The sequence below is a fragment of the Equus przewalskii genome, chromosome 9, assembly GCF_037783145.1.
Source record: "Equus przewalskii isolate Varuska chromosome 9, EquPr2, whole genome shotgun sequence".
Taxonomy (NCBI): Eukaryota; Metazoa; Chordata; class Mammalia; order Perissodactyla; family Equidae; genus Equus; species Equus przewalskii.
In genome coordinates, this window is record NC_091839.1 from 70,599,512 (window position 1) to 70,617,282 (window position 17,771).

Here is a 17,771-nt window from a genome sequence, read left to right on the forward strand (position 1 = left end):
GCGCTGCAGGACGCGGCGCGGACCCGGCAGCACCGCGCGCAGCCCCCGCCGCCGCCCGGGACCGCGGAGCCCGGCCGCCCCGCCCGGCCCGCGCCCCGCCCCCGCCCGCCGGGCCCGCCGCGCCGGGCGCAGAGGAGCCGCGGGCGGCGCAGGGAGGCGGGCAGCGGCCCGCGCGCGCTTCTGCCGCCCCCGGAGCCGGCGCGCGGGGAGCGCGGGGCGAGCGCGCGTCGGGCGGCGGCCGCGCTGGGGGGCGTGGGGCGAGCCGGCGCGCCGAGCGGCGGGGGCGCCACTTCGGGGCCCGATGCCCGAGGGCGCGGCGGCGCTGCGAGGCTGCCGCTGCTGCCCCTGCGGGCCCCGGGCGCGTCTCCGCGGGCGGCGCTGGCCGCGGCGCGGCGTGTGCACAGAGCGAGTGAAGGTATGTGTGGCGGGCGCGGCTGGAGCTGCCGCCGCCGCCGCCGCGCCAGCAGGTCCTAATGCCTGTCCCTTCCCAGGACGCTGGCGGCAGCAGCCCGGAGCCCCCGAGCCCTCGGCAGGTTCGCCCGTTCTTCCCCGCGATCTGATTGGATAAAGTGGGGGCTCGACGGTGGCCGACGTGGGACAGTCTGGCTGTGGCAGGGGTCTCGGAAACCATGGGTTATTGCAGTGGCAGGTGCACGCTTATCTTTATCTGTGGCATGCAACTGGTAAGTGACACTTGGGTCCTCTTCTTCTGTAATGTGCCTTTGAGATAGTGGGCAGGGGAGTGCAGTCAAGGGTCTGCCATGGATTGGAATGGAAGGAAAAATAAAAGAGAAAAGGTGACAGATATATTGCCTATATTTAAAATGATTTCGGGGAGACGCACTGTGGGGTACAGGAGAGGTGAGCCTTCCACCTCCACCTATTTCTGTCCGTCTGAAGACAGTTTGGCAGGTGCGGGTTAAACTTGTTGTCGTTAATTTCTTTAAGCAAAGCAAGATTTAGCTCTTGTTCCTGTATGCGTTGCATTCTTAATGTAACAACGTGATTGTCACCTGTAATTTATTATACAGGTGTTAAAGCAGAGAAATATGGAATTTTTGTCTTTTCTTCCATTCAGTAGTTTTTACAGTATCTTTGCTTCTTCGTTGACATGTGTTATTTTTCAAGGTGTACATTGTCTTATAAGTATAATGCTCTAACAAGCCACTATGTAGGGCTGATAGTATCCTTACAGCAGTCTGCTCTAGAAGCCACACTGAGTTTTAAAAGTATGTAGATTGAAGAGAAATTACTTAGATGAACTCAGCAACAGCATCGGCACGGACTGAACCAGTAGCCTTTAAATCACAATTATTACACACAATTCCAAGGAAAATGTGTTATCTATGTAATTGCTCCTAAAATAGATACTGTTGTCTGATCCCATAGGGTGGAGAATTGTATGTACTTTCTGAGGAATGTTGTACAGTTGCAAAGAGGCAAGGAGCCAATAATGGCAAACATCATGTCTCTGAATTTAAATTCCCTAAGGGCAACAGAAGGAGGAACTGAGGGTAGTTTAGAGGTGAAAAATATACCACTGTATGTAGTTCATTGGAGGTGGGAGGTACCTGCTCACTCCTGTTATCAAATAGCTTTCCTTGGAAAGTATAAATTAATCTGAGTAGCCACCCACACTTCCAACAATCCTTTCCTAAAGGATGAAAGGACAACAAGACTGAAGGAGATTTCCGAGAGTCGGATCAGTAAAGTGATCAAAAGAGCAAGGATTTGCTGTTGAAACTGGTAGAAGAATTCCTTAAGTGTTCCTCATTGTTTATCAGTTGTCGTGAAACCCAGGAGAGGTGGTGGTTGTTGTTTGGTTTAATATTTTAGCTGAAGCAGTGCTTTTTTTGCATATTGTCTTAGGATGTTTTTCTTTCCCAGGAAAGTTATCTGATGATGCATAATTTCATCTGTGAATTACTTAAGGCACTTGGTTGTAAGAAAAAGAAAATGGAGCTGTAAATATAATTTTAAGAATATAATATTTTCTCAGTGATGTGTAAACCAGTTTATTTTTCTGCACCACATATTCATTTATGTTTTGGAATAAAGCATTTTTACTCTTAGTGATAAAGCTAACCAGAACAATGAGAGAGTTTACTTTGTTAAACTGCCAGTGAGGCCAAGTATGCCAGATTGTATAAACATTTTCAAAACATTCTTATTTTTATATATGATTCAGAAAAGAATACATTTGCTGATTCACTGTGTAAAAGCATAAAACTGTGAGAATGAGTGGGTGGGTAAGAGCATTCTTATGCTCTTTTCAGTTTTAAATTTTAAAAATGGTTTGACTTTTAATCATTGAACATAGTAGGGCTTTATTGTGGCAATGTAGGCGTTAGCTCTATATGGCATTTTGTGTGAGAAATACAAAGTCCTCAAGAACTTAGACAATTTTAGAAAAACAAATATACAAGTGGGGAAGCTAAATATACAAAGTAGCATGATAAGGCTAAAGATGTGTGGGGTTGTGTGTGTGTGTGTTCGTGTTCGTGTGCATGCATCCATGCAATGATGCATTGGAGAAGTGTTACATCACCTGTGAAACAGGAATTTTGAATCAAGGCTGAGTTCTCCAGGAAAACAGAGGTAGCTGGAACCTAGGAGTGCTCAATCAAAGCAAGTATACATTTGAAGCCTAAGGAGTGTTTTATGCTCTATGAAAATCATGTGATTTTTCCCATTCAGACTTTATGTGCCACCAGGCTAATATAATTAGCAGCCATGTTAATGCAGATGCAGAACAAAAAACAAAGGATAAAGAGCATTCACTTGGTTTGATAGGGTGAAATGATCCCATTTAAAGGGCCTCAGAGATTCCTGGTAATTGTTGCTTCTTAGAAGTATAGTATTTAATTTTAAGTAAAATAATTCTGTTGCAAATTAATAGTTGCAAAGCAATGAACAAAAAGTAGGTAGGTGTATGTATCTTCCTTTGCTCTTGATAGATCTTTAAAAACTTTTTGTGTCTTTGAGCTGTTATGAGTAAAGATTGTTTTATAAGTAACCAAGTTTCCAGAGTAAGTTTTGACTCATGTACCATTCATTGATACAAAAGTTCGCTCAGTTTTGTTTACTTATGAAATGTTTGGTGTGCATTCTTGTAACATTTGGCATGGTTTCTTGCAGCTGTACAGAAAAACCTTAGATTTGTTAAAATTAATTGAAGCCAAAGAGTGTCCAAAATAGAAACTTTAGTTTCTTTATTAAGTAACTTTATTAACTTTCTGGAAATATTTATCTCCAATTCTGTAAGTAGAGTATTTATATTTTAATTGGACATAAAGCAATATTTATACCTCTATCAACTTGCAACTAACCATAGTAGAAGATGAGGTAGCTTTTGGTATTGTGGAGATGGGCGCCTTATTCATCAGGTTACTATCAGAGCAGACACAACGTTTTGATCATTTAGCGAGTAATGGACAGAGATAGAAGCTCTAGAGAAATTTGCCTTTCAGGATTCTATATCTTTGCTTTTAATTTTGTTACATGTGCATTTAATTTAATGTTTGTCAGACTACAAATGTACATAAACATGCATTCTTTTACAAATCAGACAGTGAGTTTCTAAGACAAGACATTAGAGTTTCATCCCCTAGAGATTCAATACAAAACTTCCATTTTCTGAAAAAGTATCTGGCTCTATATATCATAAATTAAAATCTTTGAGTTGTATGGTTACTGTCACTTCAGATTGTATGGTGATTCCTATGAATAAGGGGTGTGATCTTTGGAAACAGATTGCTGCATGTGCAGAGTCCAGAGTTTAAGCTTATAATCTCAAGAAGGTAATTTTCTTTTTACCATTGCTGTCCCTAATACTCAGAAACTGAAGATTTCAGATGGTAACACAAATCTTCGCTCCATCTGCGGTGGTAGATGTGGTGGTATAGGACAAGAACAATTTAACTTCTTATTTGCAACTTTCAGGAGCTTGCAAAAGAATTTTAGGTTTTTTATTCCCCCCAACGTTTGATTGAATCAAAGAGTACTTTATATAAATGTTGAAAAACTTACTCAGATATTTCTCAGTGAAAAATCACTCAGTTATAATAGGGTAGAATGTAGCTTATTTTAGATTGAAAAGACAGCTTTGTTTTCAAGTAAGGAAATTCAAAATCGCCCACATTTTTGTACATCAGACTCCTATGTGGCACAAAGTGTATGTGCCATAAACTAATGAAAGAAAGTGTAGATTTACATTCAACAGATTAACACTTGAAAATGTCATTCTTGCCATGAGCTCTCTGGAAGGCTAACTTGGAGCAGGTGCAAGAAACAATTAGATTAGTACACGTGTGTGCAGCTGTGTGAAGTACATTTGAAACAAGAGTATCAATTGCTTTCTACTGCACAGTTACTAATCATTTTCAGAGGTACACATTTATTAGAGAAGGCTGTGAGTGCACTGATGGGCTAAATAAAAACAACTTTATTATTATGGAGTATTTCAGTGGTGTCAATCATGATTTTATGCAGTGTTCATAGTTACATGCTCTAATTACTTTCCAGAAAATAAAGCATTCACATGAAGTGGCTTGAAAAGTGCAGGTAGATTCTTATGATTTTCCTAGGATTCTTCTGATAAGTTTGAAAGTTCTCCAAAAGCATAGAACTTTACCGATCACAAACCCTCCCTCTCAGAGAATTTAAAATTTTAGATTCAAATGCCATTGATGATAAAATTTTGAGGTTGTTAACTGATCTGATTCATGGAGAAGACTGAAAATTTCCATATAATTTTTCAGAAATTTATGATGCAAGAACATGCTAAGAGTTTGCTAAGTTGTAAAATGCTGATACCTTTGTTCTTTTTAAGTGTTTTCTACTTTTGCACCCCGACATCATCCTGCGTGTCGTTTTTCATTTCCTTGTTCATTGGAATTTCGCACTTCTCGGCTCTAATGTTTACCGAGAAAGGTGGAGACCCTTCTTCCAGTATCCAGCTCTCTTTCTTGGTTCACAAACCAAGTGGCAGCTTCTTATTTTCATACACCCAAAGTTTCAAAGAGCCAGTCTGCGCCGAACTGTTCCCCTGCTTTCTCCAATAAAGGCTTTGATGGGCAGCGTCCCCTGTACAGATTGCCAGAGCCATCTCTGGCTCAGGGCCCATATGTGGACACTGGCCCAGAAATGCCAGTAGGCATTGCCACTTCCTTTTCTCTCTGATGCTGCTTTACTTGGGGTCACATTCTCTACTTGCCCAGTCAAGAATTTCAGAATGGGAGCCAGGGACTCCTTATAATACAAGGTCTTTATTTCTCAGTCTGTTTCTATTTTGTGCATGTGTGTGCTTGTCGAAAATAAAATCTGAGACAGAAGCACATTTTAACACTTCAATTTTTATACTGGAAATAAAAATATTAAAATTATGGCATCAGTTGCATTCAATAATTGTATATGTTACTAATGGCTAAAATTTCAATGGATATATTTCAGTTATGTTATTTGCAGAATTTTGAGCAGCTCAGTGTAATTTTTCCAAAAGTGGTTTTGAAACTAATATTGCTAATAATGAAAATTACTCTTTTTCCATCTCTTGTGACACTCAATTGTCAGAAATCAAACACGCAGGAGAAATAGTTCTATTCTTTTTTCCACCTGTATAATGAACTTGCCCAATTTTGGCACCTTTTTCCCCCATAGAAACTTGATTGATTATTTCCAATATAATAAAATACATAGGCCATCAAGATACGATGTATCTAGCGTTCCTTTCCCCACCCCCTGTAACAACAGTGGAAGCAAGGACTTTGTTTACACCTAGATCATTTCTATAGAGAGGAAATAAAAGTGTATGAAATATTTGTTCCCACCAAGCCCAAGAAATTGAAGGACATTTAAATATTATGAAGCCACAAGATAAAATTATATCATTTTCTTTTCTCCAGATTAGGGTGGAAAGTGAAATTTATAAACTGGTTTTCTTTTCTTTCAATATTTCAGGTGTGTTTAGATTTGAAATCTCTTACTGTTTAAAGAATTACTTCCTTCATCTTCCTGAAAGCAATGTTTTCCTTTTTTTTTTTCTTCAACTCTGAAATAGGCAGTGGGTCTAATTGATAGAAATAATCATAACATTGAATTCTATGCAAGCTGTAGAATTTCTTATTTATATTCAACCTGGGTTAGGAATAGGGTAACTTCTAATGCTAATAATTTTTATCTTTTAAATTACTTATGGATCACATGCTAACTTTGATCCCTGTAAAAACTCTTTTAGAAAAGTTACAATGAAGCTGATTTTAAGTGCACTTTGAAAAAACTAGTTTTTCTATTTTGTGTGTTTTTATACTTAGTTTTCAAGTATTTTATACAGCTAGATTTCAAGAACATAGCAATTTGTATTTACTGAAAGCTTGTTCTGGTCTGTGTGGTAAATGTGAGCTTATTCGCTGATTCCTTTCCAATAATCCTATGAGGTAGGGAAATAAATGTTAGTATCCCCATTACAGAGGAGGAAATGGAGGCTCTCGGAAAGTTTAAGCGACTTTCTTAAGTCACCTTCTAAGGAAGTGGTAGAACTTGGATTCAAACCCAGGTCTGTCCGACTTTCAGCCAGACTGCACCTGTGCTCGTGTGGCTGCACTGCATCCTTCCACGTAACATAAAACGTTACTGTTGGTAGCTTATGTTTATTTTACTAACAAAGGCTGTATCTACCTACTGATGTCTGGTTGACGCAGTAATTAACGCCAGACTAAGCAGGCTCAAGAATTTCTGATTCAGTAGGTCTAGGGTGGGGCCTAAACCTAGAATTTGCATTTCTAGTGACTTCCTAGCTGACATTGATGCTGCTGGTCCAGGACCAGGTTTTGAGAACTACTGGCCAAGAACATAGGTGTCTTCACTTAACAGTGTTGCATGAATGCGGGGACCTGTTTTTGAAATTCTTCAACTACATAATTAGCTCCTTTCTTCCTTTGGCCTGTTAGTGATGGGAAAGACAACTTTTCTTCAGGACCAAGTATGCCTATTCTGCCTTCTAGCTTCGTCCTATTTAGAAGTTTAAATAAGGGAGAAGGAAGATCTTTTCACAGCATTTGTGTGTTTGCAATGAATAGAGATATAGAAAAATATGACAGTGATTCCGTGCCTCTAGTCTCTACCCTCTGTGCCTGCTAATGCTGGAGTTGAATTGGCTCCTTCAGCTGCCTCTCTTTACTAGCCTCACTCCTCAATCTAAATTTCTCCCATAGTTTCTCACTGTGCTAAGCACAGCCCTGGGAGATAGAGAGTGGAGGGGAATATGCTGAACAAACACTGAACTAAGTTAGAAGGCAGATTTTTCTATACCTAGTCAAGTGCTTCTGTACTGGACAACTGGATAACTGTGTCTTTGCTCAATCCGTTTATATTCCTGGGTGCCATTTCCTCATTTGAAAAATGGGGCAAATAACCCCTGACCCATTTACCCTATAGGATGCTTAGGAGCATCTGGGGAGAAAATGTGCTTAAAGTTGACATGCAAGAGCTTCATCAACGTGAAGCTTTGTTGTGGTGTTATTTTTGATCTCTGGAAAATCTTTGTAATTACTAATAGTTTAAGGTTTCAGAACTGTTCATCTAGTGAGACTAGGAGTAGTTCTAGGGGTGTTTATATATCATTTGACCACTGGCCCTAGTGGCAATGACTAGTTTCTTTATAGAAACTTTTTTCTTTATCCATCCATCATTTTTGGGGGGGAGGAGGGCTCTATGAATAAGGATGGTGCAAATGGTTTGAAATAGATAAAACAATATGCTTATGTGCCTGATAGACCTACTCTAAATCTTCATTAAGAATTGAACCCAGAATTCACAAATCAGTCAGCATGCTCCTTCAGGCCAGTATTTCGAAAACCATGTTCTGTGGGGGCTTGTTCTGCAAAATTCTCTACTAAACATGAGCTCTGAGGGTAGGTAAGTGGCGGGGTGCTGCAGGCTTTATCCTGTGTCCTTCCCCCTATGGGTCTCAATACGTTAATATATTAGCGGCTCCTAGGTCCTACAATAAAGAACCCCCCCCCCCCAGCTGCTTAATTCCACTTAACTCCACAAATACTTACAAAGTGCCTGCAATGAACTGAGGAGCCTCTTTTTCTGATATCCTTTATTAATCTTCCATGGAACTAGTATTTTCAGGAACACTTTTCAGTGACATATTACTCTAGGCTAATCAGGCAGTCTAAAAGTCAATAATATCAAATCATCTAAACAATATTTTGGCTAAAAATTCCATATGAAAACTCCTATCAAACAGGTGTCAAACAAATAGTAATACATAAAGATGTTTCAGAATATCATATTATTATGACAGTTAAAATAAATGAGGAGAACTTTGTTTTTAGATACAGGACTATTTTTTATGTTTACTTGAGTTTCTTTTTTTTGGTGAGGAAGATTGGCCCTGAGCTAACATCTGTGCCAGTCTTCCTCCATTTTGTATGTAGGACGTTGCCACAGCAAGGCTTGGTAAGCAGTATGTAGGTTTGTACCTGGGATCCAAATCAGTAAACCCCAGGCCACCAAAGCAGAGTGCCGGAATTTAACCACTATGCCACTGGGCCAGCTCTTGAGTTTCTCAAAATTATGTTTCAGCCACTAAAATCACAACTCTTAACTTTGAAATTCAGTCAAGTCCAGTTGCTGATGTTGCAAGGAGGATGCCATGTTGCAATAGGTTTTTAAGCATATTTGGAATTTCAGAACATGGGAGAGGGCATCTGCAGAAGCACTTTCATTTCAAAGCAGTGGATGAGGAGCAATGTCTGTATCCTACATCTAAAATCAAACTTGCTCTTCCAGCATCATACCCTAAATGTTTGCCTTCATCTTCATACTGACTTTTGTTTTCTAATCAATGCGTACACTCCAAAACAGTAACACATTTAAAAACCCCAACAATGTTGCATTCTTTGAAAACAAATGGGTCTTAGTTTGGAATGGAGGAATCAAATCTCTCCTGTTAACAGAAGTCTTTGTGTGCATTTGTATGATGCTTATTACACAACAGAATAAGGAGGTGTTTCAAATCCTGTAACTGACAGCTGTGTGTCAAATGATGGACGGGTCAGTGTGATGTCTGAAATGTTCAGTGGTAGGGAATTCATATGACCCTACTCTATATGGGTGTCCACTCATAGGGAATACAAGGCGGATCTCCCTTTTTATAAAGGACAGTGTCTGATGCCAGTGAGAAACAAAAAATGGGGAGAACCTCTGTAGGCCCCACTGAGAGGAGAACATTATGTCCTGGTGGTGTGCTGCCTTCTGTGGTCTTGGCCCCTGGTGAAAGACTCTGCTGACTGCCTTGGGGTTGAGCCCCTGTTACGGCACCTGCAGTGGTGGGAGGCAGCTTGCTCCTGGAAGTTGTAGTTCGTCCCTGTGGGCGCAGTGATCCTGACCTCAAGCTCTTAATCTGTAAGATGGGGATCATGGACCTTATCGGAGATGGTGTATCCAGGTGCTACCTGTTTGCTCTGCTTGATTACTCTGCGGTGCAGAAGTGAGATGAGGGCCTCTGGATGTGTTAACTCCAGTTATTGGGAGCAATGAGTGAGCTACATATTTGAAAGCTTTAGAAACTATTGTGGATTTGATAATACACAGGTGGTATGTAAAGAACCCCGGTCTCTTTTTCCCTCCCTTCTTTTTTAATAAAGGTTGCTCACAAATTTGATGATAGTGAACCTATAACTTGTGATTTTCTAAAATATTGGAGCTATGTATAGAATTATGTATTTGTTACTGTTATCAACAAGAATTAATGAAGTTTTGTTTTTGTCTGTCTTTTATAAGATGTGGTTCCATTTTATTCAGTCAAGGATACTAGTTAAATTATGGCTGTTTGGTAGCATTTATGAACCAAAGTTTTGCTTTTCTTTTGGCCTAGTATTAAAGACTTCCTTCTTTCTTTTACAGGCTTGGAAAAAGGGACGGGTGGCTCACTCTTGAATATCTTAACAGTTCAAAAGCAAGTAATGCTACTATACATAAAATGATATATATATTTTTAAAGGACATTCTAGTAAAATCTATGAAGTTAACTGTGAATTCATTAGTGAGTTTTCTCAAGAATGTGTTTCTGATTTTATCTAACACATTCCTGAGAAGTTCCACAGGCTCTTAGAAATATGGGACACTGCTTTCCCAGTTTACCATTTTATGGAGAATCTTGGAATAGATTTGTTTTGTTTAAAAAGCAGCCCTAAAACTCAGGCAAATGGCATAAGTTTAGTTTACATTTGGTAAATGTAAATCTTCTAGCAACAGTGTTTGGTGACCTTTAATTACATGCCTCTCTTATTTTAGTCTTTAAAGGGAAACCTCTTGGTTTTCACTTTCGTTTCACAGGAGTAAGGTAATGGTGATTGCTCTGTTACTGCACCTACTTTGACTCAAGGGTTTTGGTAAATCCCAGAGTGGCCTAAAATCTTAGCTTTTCCCTTAAATTGTGAATAAAAATGTTACATATCAAACTGTAATGGGAATACCTGGATGAGAAATGTTAGCAAAGGCATCGACAGAGGCAGTGGTCTCAGTTTATAGGAGAAATGTCGACTATTAGGTTGAAAAGTCATTCTGTGACATTACAGTCTCTTTTGCAGAATACATCACTCTGAAAGTCTTTCTGATGTAGTTTGAGCGGAGCCAGTGGATGGGCCCATTGCTAGTCATGTGCTGAGACCCAGGTGTGCACAGGGCTCTGCCCTGGGGTGTTGGGAGAGGGAGAAGACCCAGTAAAACTCCAGGAATGAACCTGGAGGTGATTCTGAACCTGCAATGCTGTGTTCCAGTTATGATCGTTTTAAAATGAATGAATGAATGAATGAATAGCGGGAGGAAATTAAGTAATTACTAAATCAGCTTCATCAAGTAGGATTTATGAAATGTCCACACATGAATAGCGTAATGACATGTGCTGAATAAATTAAGTGTATGTTTCTACCCTTTTGGCAATTAGGATATGATCTAACTGAAAGGGATGTCAAGCTGTGTTTCTGTCATAAACTGATCTAATACCTAGTGGTTGTAATAATTGAAGATTAGTTTAAATTGCAACCTGATCCTTATTATTTGTTTATTTACTAAGCCATACTACTTATTTAATATGATAATAGCTAAAAATGCTTTACTGTTCTCTGTTCATTATGTGCTAGAAGATCACATTTAACCTTACCGTAAATAAGATCGGTGTTGGTCAGAAATAAATGTTGTTGTAAACTGGGCCATCCTGGTTCATTTTTTTAAAATGCAAATTCATATAGTTTAAATTCATATCATCTAGCTTTATTTAATGCAATTGATACAACATTATTTAGCTATTCCAAAGGCTCTATTAGATCAGAATATAAATAATAAAGTGAATTCTGTCCTTATATTTCATATCTCCAGAGTAGTAGTTTTTAACTTTTTTGTGTGTCATGGGCTCTTTTGAGAATCTGTTAAAATCTGTGAACTTTCCCACCGGAAAAATACCCATACAACTTGATGGGATTCACAGATTTTTAAACCTAGTCCGTGAAACTTAGATGAAAACTGTTGATAAATTTTTTCTTTACTTTTGGTCTACCATTTCATCAAGAGATTCTGCTTATCAACAATTTTAATTCAGTTACTTTAAATTTGTGGAACATTTGAAGAGATTATATATATATTTGATATACATTATTTCTAATATATTGTAAAGATATTTACACACACATACGTAAGTGCCTGTATATGCGTGTGTAATGCAAGGTGTGAGAAACAGTGTAGAGCTGGATAGCACAAACTTGACCTCTGTCAGGGAGATGAAATGAGATGTGTAGACATCTACAGTATAACACAGAATAATTAGAACTGTAAGAGAAGTAAGAATAAGTATAAGGAGATTTGGAGAAGCTATCAGTTATGTCCTCATAGGCTGATCACACAAGGTAGGAAGGGGTGCTATACGACAGGTAAGATTTCTCTAACTAGAGACTGGAGAAAAGAGAATCCCAGGAGGAAGAGGTGATAGCAGCACTAAGGTGAGAAGGCGAGAGCGGATGTGTGGGACAAGGAAGAGTCAGATGTCCTGGCAAGCAGGGCGGCACTGGGAGGTGAAGCAGAGAATAGAATGGGTAGGGGCACAGTTTGTGGATGGACTTGAGTACCTTTAGAGGGAGTCTAAACTTTATAGGACAGGATATGCCTCTCTGTCGGTGCTAATTCTCAAAGTGAATGGCCCAATTCCCACAGTAGGATAAGAAACATGATGTGAGAAGGAGGGCCCGAGGTTTGGAGCAAGCCCTGTGGGGAATGGAGGGCAAGGCAGCAGTAAATTAAAGGATTGCTAAATTGCATCAGGGGCTTAGAGAAACTGGGTGGCGTGCATTTGTAAAGGAACCAATTACTTCTCCTTCATCCCCCAACCTTCTAAGAATTGGAACGGAAAAGCAGAAAATGGAAGTTTGTTTGTTTTTAGGTTGAACAAAACTGAGGGTTTGTGAGAGCTCTCAGATGTCTTTGAGAATAAAATGTCTGAGTCAAGGTAGGACTGGGTGGGAAGGAGTGATGTCAGAATGGGGAGGGGTAGTTAGGTTACTGGGATGCCATTGCAAACTTCTGAGAAGGAGGAGGTGGGTCCATCAGAAGGGAGATAACAGAAAAGGTGGGAGGTGAGGTGGTTGTGGTGAGAGAGGACAGCTGGAGAAGTTTAGATCTCGGAGGGGAGCACCGCCTGTGTGATGCAGAGGCCCTTGATTAACCACTGAATCAAGTGGAGGGTTTAGCTATCGAGAAGGATGGGAGGCAAAGAGGCCCAGCTGTTAGAAGAACCATTGCTGTGTATTTTGGCTTTGTTAAAGATCAGAAATAAGGGACTGAACAGGAACACAGTCAGGAGGGAACAAGGGTGTTGTGGGGATTGTAGATACTGGGGAGGATTTGTGGAGAATTTGGGTTCAGCTGGAGATTGGAGCTGGAAAAGAAGGATGGTTGGGACAGTCTGGAGGCAGCTGGAGCAGGGAGGATGAAATAGGAGGACTGGAAATGTTTGTTCAATGAGTGTGTGATTGAGTGATCAATGAATGAGAAAGGTAGGCTGCAAGCATAGCACTTCCTCAGCTTCAGCGATACTGCCATTTGGGGCTGGATAATGCTTTGTTGTGGGGGCCTGGCTGTTTTGTGTATTGCAGGATGTTTAGCAGCATCCCTGGCCTTTGCACACTAGATACCAATGACAACCAAAACTGACTCTGGATGTTACCACATTGCAAAATAGCCCCCTTGCTGAGCTAAAGCAAGGTGCTAGAAAGAGCACTTAGAAATAACAGGAGGTTGTCTTCCTAACAGATTTTGAGTTGTCCAGAGGACAGTGGAGGCAATCGTGAAGGGAAGCCTTGAGCTGTGGACCTGTGAGAGTCATGCCCTGCACTCTGTGGTTCTGGGTCTCAGTCATCGGAAGCTTTCTAAAAATCCAACACCAGCACCCCTGCCCCCAGCCCCTTGACCTAGGGAAATAGAATCTTCAGGGAAGCAACCTGGCCATGTAGGCATCTTGAAAACTCTCTAGATGATTTTATTGTGCTTCCAGACAGGTAGGTAGTAAATGAGGAGAGCAGGATGGTGGATTAGCTGCTAAGTAGGCATGGGAAAAACAGGAGGAAGGAAAAAGGGAGTTGAGAGGTAGGTTGAGACCTACATTACGCAAGGAGAGTGCTGAGTAAGCCTTTGTGGGAATATCGACTGGAGAGCCCATGTTGGATCTAGATTTATTTGAAAGCTACTTTTTTATGGTCAATTTTGTGCTCAATCAAGCCTTTACATTCTTGGCTGTTTTGCTTGGTTTAGTTTGAGCCAGGTGGATGTTATCTAAGACTTGGTGAATGTCTTTCCTTTGGTGCCAGTAGATTGTGGATGAATATTTGACTCTTTTAATTTGTCCTCTTCCAAATCTGATAGTCTGCTAAAATGTGTATACAACATATATATCTTAATGAAATGTCTTAATTAAGAAAGATTTCAGATAAGCAATACATATTAATTATGAGATACATGTGTAATTGTTTACATGAAGAGAAAGACATGAGACGTTTTGGATCAAATTATGAGTTTTTAATTCAATAATGGAGTTGGATAAGAGTTAATAACATGATTGTAAGTGAAAAAGTAAATATTTTTTAAGACTAAAAAATTTGGAAACTTTTTCTCTTATGGAAACATACACACACAAATTATAACCATTGCCCTTTAGGAACTTACAATTAAAACATACTTAAGCTATTTAGTATTCCTTAGGTGATTCCCCAAACCCAAGAATATTCAACAGCATTTTAATATTTGATATCCTGATTCACCAGAAGGCTAAGTTATTGCTAAAGAAGTCTAGTAAAACAGCAGAGATTTATCTTTAAAATTATCCTATCTTAGACTGTATGATTTCTCTTGGTCCAACTTGATCTCGTTTGGTAACTCAGTCTTTTGGTGGACTCTGATTTGCATGGTTGGAGGGAGAGGAGTAAATTACATGACTTCTTGAAGGTCCTTTTAGCTCAATGATTTTCTGATTAAATCTTGCATTTTTTTTTCTGGGTGATCCAGGCTAGAAGGTGCATTTGCAGCTTCATATTTGTGTAGAGATCAATTAATAGGTCACACCATACATTTTTCTTTAGCATGGTACAGGGTGAAATAGCAGTAATAGAGGCAAAAAAAACCCAAAAAACAATGCACACCTTGATAAACTTAGAACCCAAGGCATGTGAAACTTTTCTTCTTTGCAGTTATGTGCAGTCCTCCTCAACGTGAACTTGGGTCCTCTGAGAGTTTTGGTGTGCAGGGTGTGTTTATGTCTGTGTGTGTGTGTTTAGTGGGTGTAGGATGGGAGCAAGGGGCAGAATGACAATGATGCTGTTCCTAGGTGTTCTTAGGTGTTCCGGATATATGTGAGAAGAGGGAAGTGGGTTTTCCTAGAATATACTCTACACTTCTTAGTACATTGTTTTTCTGGTTATGGTAGGTTTTCAGCAGGTCATGTTAACTGGATATCTGTGGCCTTCAGCGTGAAAAGCAGTAGTCCTCATGAAGCATCTCTGCAGAATGGAATAGAGAGTGAAGAAGACTACTGTATTCAGATGAAACCAGTGGAAGTTTAGGTAGACCAGATTTTCAGTTATCCCCCACTGGAATTGAGCCAGGACACACATTAGTGCATGCTACTTTCTGTCTAGCCTAATTAAAGGATTGTTGAAAGCTAACAATGTTGGCCGACTTGCAAAAGTCAGTGCTTGCTGAAATTTGTAAGTTATAAGTGCTTAACAGTATGACCTGATTTTTATGCTGGGGTCATCTTATTAATTAAAGTTTTCCAATCATCTAATTAGAAAATAGAGTCTGAACTGAGTCTGGAGGATTCCCAGTCTTACTTGCTAATTTAAAGAAAAGTGGAAACAAAGAAGACCAGCACTCAATTAAAGCAATGCAGCGGACAGCTAGATTATGGACGTGCCTTCAGAGACGCCCCATACCAGTGGGGTAATTATTTAGGTTGCACTTCCAGTAGAGACATTAAAAGGACACCAGTGAGTTAGCTTTTAAACGTAGAAATCTGTGCCAGCCCCCAAATTAACTCTTGGACTAGAATACGAGTGCATAATGGAAAGCTGGGAGGCATGACCAACGCTACCAATTTAAGCTGAGCAGTTTGCTCATTGACATTATGCCTTATTTTTTTCAGATTGAATAGTACTGTTCAAAGTAGCAGAACGAGAAGGAATAGTCTGATAACATTTTAGATGGTTACCTGACACTTAAAAACATCTTCTCTTAAGAAAAAAAAAAAGATAAAATATTCTGTGTGTTTTCTAAAGGCAAGGTCCTGGAACTGAGATATCATATTTGGGTCCTTAGTAGCCTGGAGTTTAGTTGTCATCTGTGTCTTTATAGTCACACCATGCTGAGAACAGTGCTATATCCAAAATAAAGAAAAAAAGCTTTGAAACATTTTATTAAACATCTGCTATGTATAACCCACTGGACTAAGCAGAAGGTATTAAAAGGAGGAAGGACAAAAAGGATGTGGCCAATGCCAAAGATCTGTGGGTCGGTGGATATCTGGCAATTGAGTAATTAATCGTAGTTTCTCATTCTCCCACTTAAGTAGCCAAAGTTGGCTCGATATTTCTCTGCTGGCGTTAGGCAATGAAGTATTGGTACAAAGAACTTTTTAAAAAAAGAGCATATCTCTTCACAATGAAAGAAAAAGGATAGGAGAGAAATTTTAATTTTTGTTGGAAATTTTAAAATAAGCTGCCTGTGTTCTAGGTGCTCTTGATCAGTTCTCTAGACACGCGTTTACGTATACATTTCCCATTTATGTGGCAGCAGTAGAGTACAGCGTTGTGGGACACGAATGCTCCCTCTGCCTTTCCTTGCTGACCATCCAGATGCTTCACAGCTGAATAAATCATGCCAGCATCCAGGGAGCTGTGCCAAGCCAGAATCTCTCCATGATCGTCCTTTTGTAGACCTGAGTATAGATCATGGGTTGACCAGAGGTACATATTTATTGATGTGTTGTATCTGAATTGAATTTTTAAAAATTTGATACTTGCTTTGAAATTAATTAGGATATTGTTGCTAACCTTTTGCTATTTAGCAGTGCCTCCTCAACAATTTTTATTTTGTTTAAAGCCTATAAGAAGATGCTACCTGACTTAATGTTTAAGACTTAAAATATTATACCCATTCTTCTATCAGAAACTTTTAAATAATACATATCAGATTAAAAATTGCATCTTTAGGCCTTGCTCAAGAAGCAGTTAGAAGGCATGTATTACAAACCATAGAGGGAAAAACATCCTGGCTGTTTCACAATGATCTGGCCTCAAAAACAAAGCAGCTGATGGTTTACACCAGAAACATTGCTCAGGATTCAGTGGGGCCATTGCTGCTGTGTTTTTAATGGGTAATATTACGTGCCCACCAATCACGTTTCACTAGATCATTATGTAAATTGACAGTTTACAAGAAAATAAGGAACACTGACCTGAAAGAGAAGTGAGGCATTTATGTAGCCAATGGGTATTCACATATATACACATATATGTACATATATACATATATATCTCATCAGTCTTTCTTTTCATTGAGAAATTAAAAGAACCCTTTCATGCAACATGGCTCCTTCTGTGTTAGATCAGGCATCTTATTTTTAGTTTGGAAGATGAAAGCATCTGGTTCAGGCCAGGTGCTGATAGTACTAATGTTGATGTAAGATGCTGCTTGGATGGATAGTGCAAAGGGAATCATTGTCCCTTGATTTGATCATGCTGGCTCTAAATATATTTTTTGATCTGGCGTTTGACTTTGCATTGTACTCAGTTGGAAATCACAAAGCCGTGCAGCTGCAGAGTATATATAGATAGAGACCCTGTACCATTACTTCACACACCCAGCACTCACAATATTAGCAGTCTTTGTCAATGGAAGATTCTGTTGTGTCACCAAAGCCAGTTATTTTTCTTCATTCTGTAGGAGAGGCCTATAGTTTGAACTCATAGTGGGTTTGGGGAAGGAGGTAGGGGGTGGAGGCCAGAGGCAAGGAGTGGGGCTGTGGGAGGATTAGGGAGCCATCAAATTAAAAAATACTATTTTCTTATAAGCTCTCCTTGACCCTTGAATGTGTATATGGAAAAATGGCTTTTAGAATCTGATTAAGATTTTTAATATTGTTCTTAAAGCTGGTAAGAGTAAAAGGGCTGAGCTATCTGAAAACTAGGGAATACACAACTCAGTTATAGAGTTAATTGAAT

At 39.7% G+C, this 17,771-nt stretch overlaps 1 protein-coding gene across 5 annotated transcripts in view; it reads left to right on the forward strand.

Moving 5' to 3' along the window:
* The first annotated feature begins 411 nt into the window (after positions 1-411).
* The window catches only part of NKAIN2 (sodium/potassium transporting ATPase interacting 2), a 928,721-nt gene continuing 911,361 nt past the window's right edge, over positions 412-17,771 (forward strand). For 3 of the 5 annotated variants that reach the window (XR_548477.2, XR_011522094.1, XM_070556969.1), the window contains exon 1: positions 493-683. Coding sequence is in view for 2 of the 5 variants with exons in the window: in XM_070556969.1 (XP_070413070.1) it covers positions 630-683 (54 nt within the window). In the remaining 3 variants the exon portion in view is untranslated. Of the gene's footprint in view, positions 684-17,771 lie in introns of all 5 variants that reach the window. The other 2 variants (XM_008542782.2, XR_011522093.1) reach the window with 2 other exon arrangements.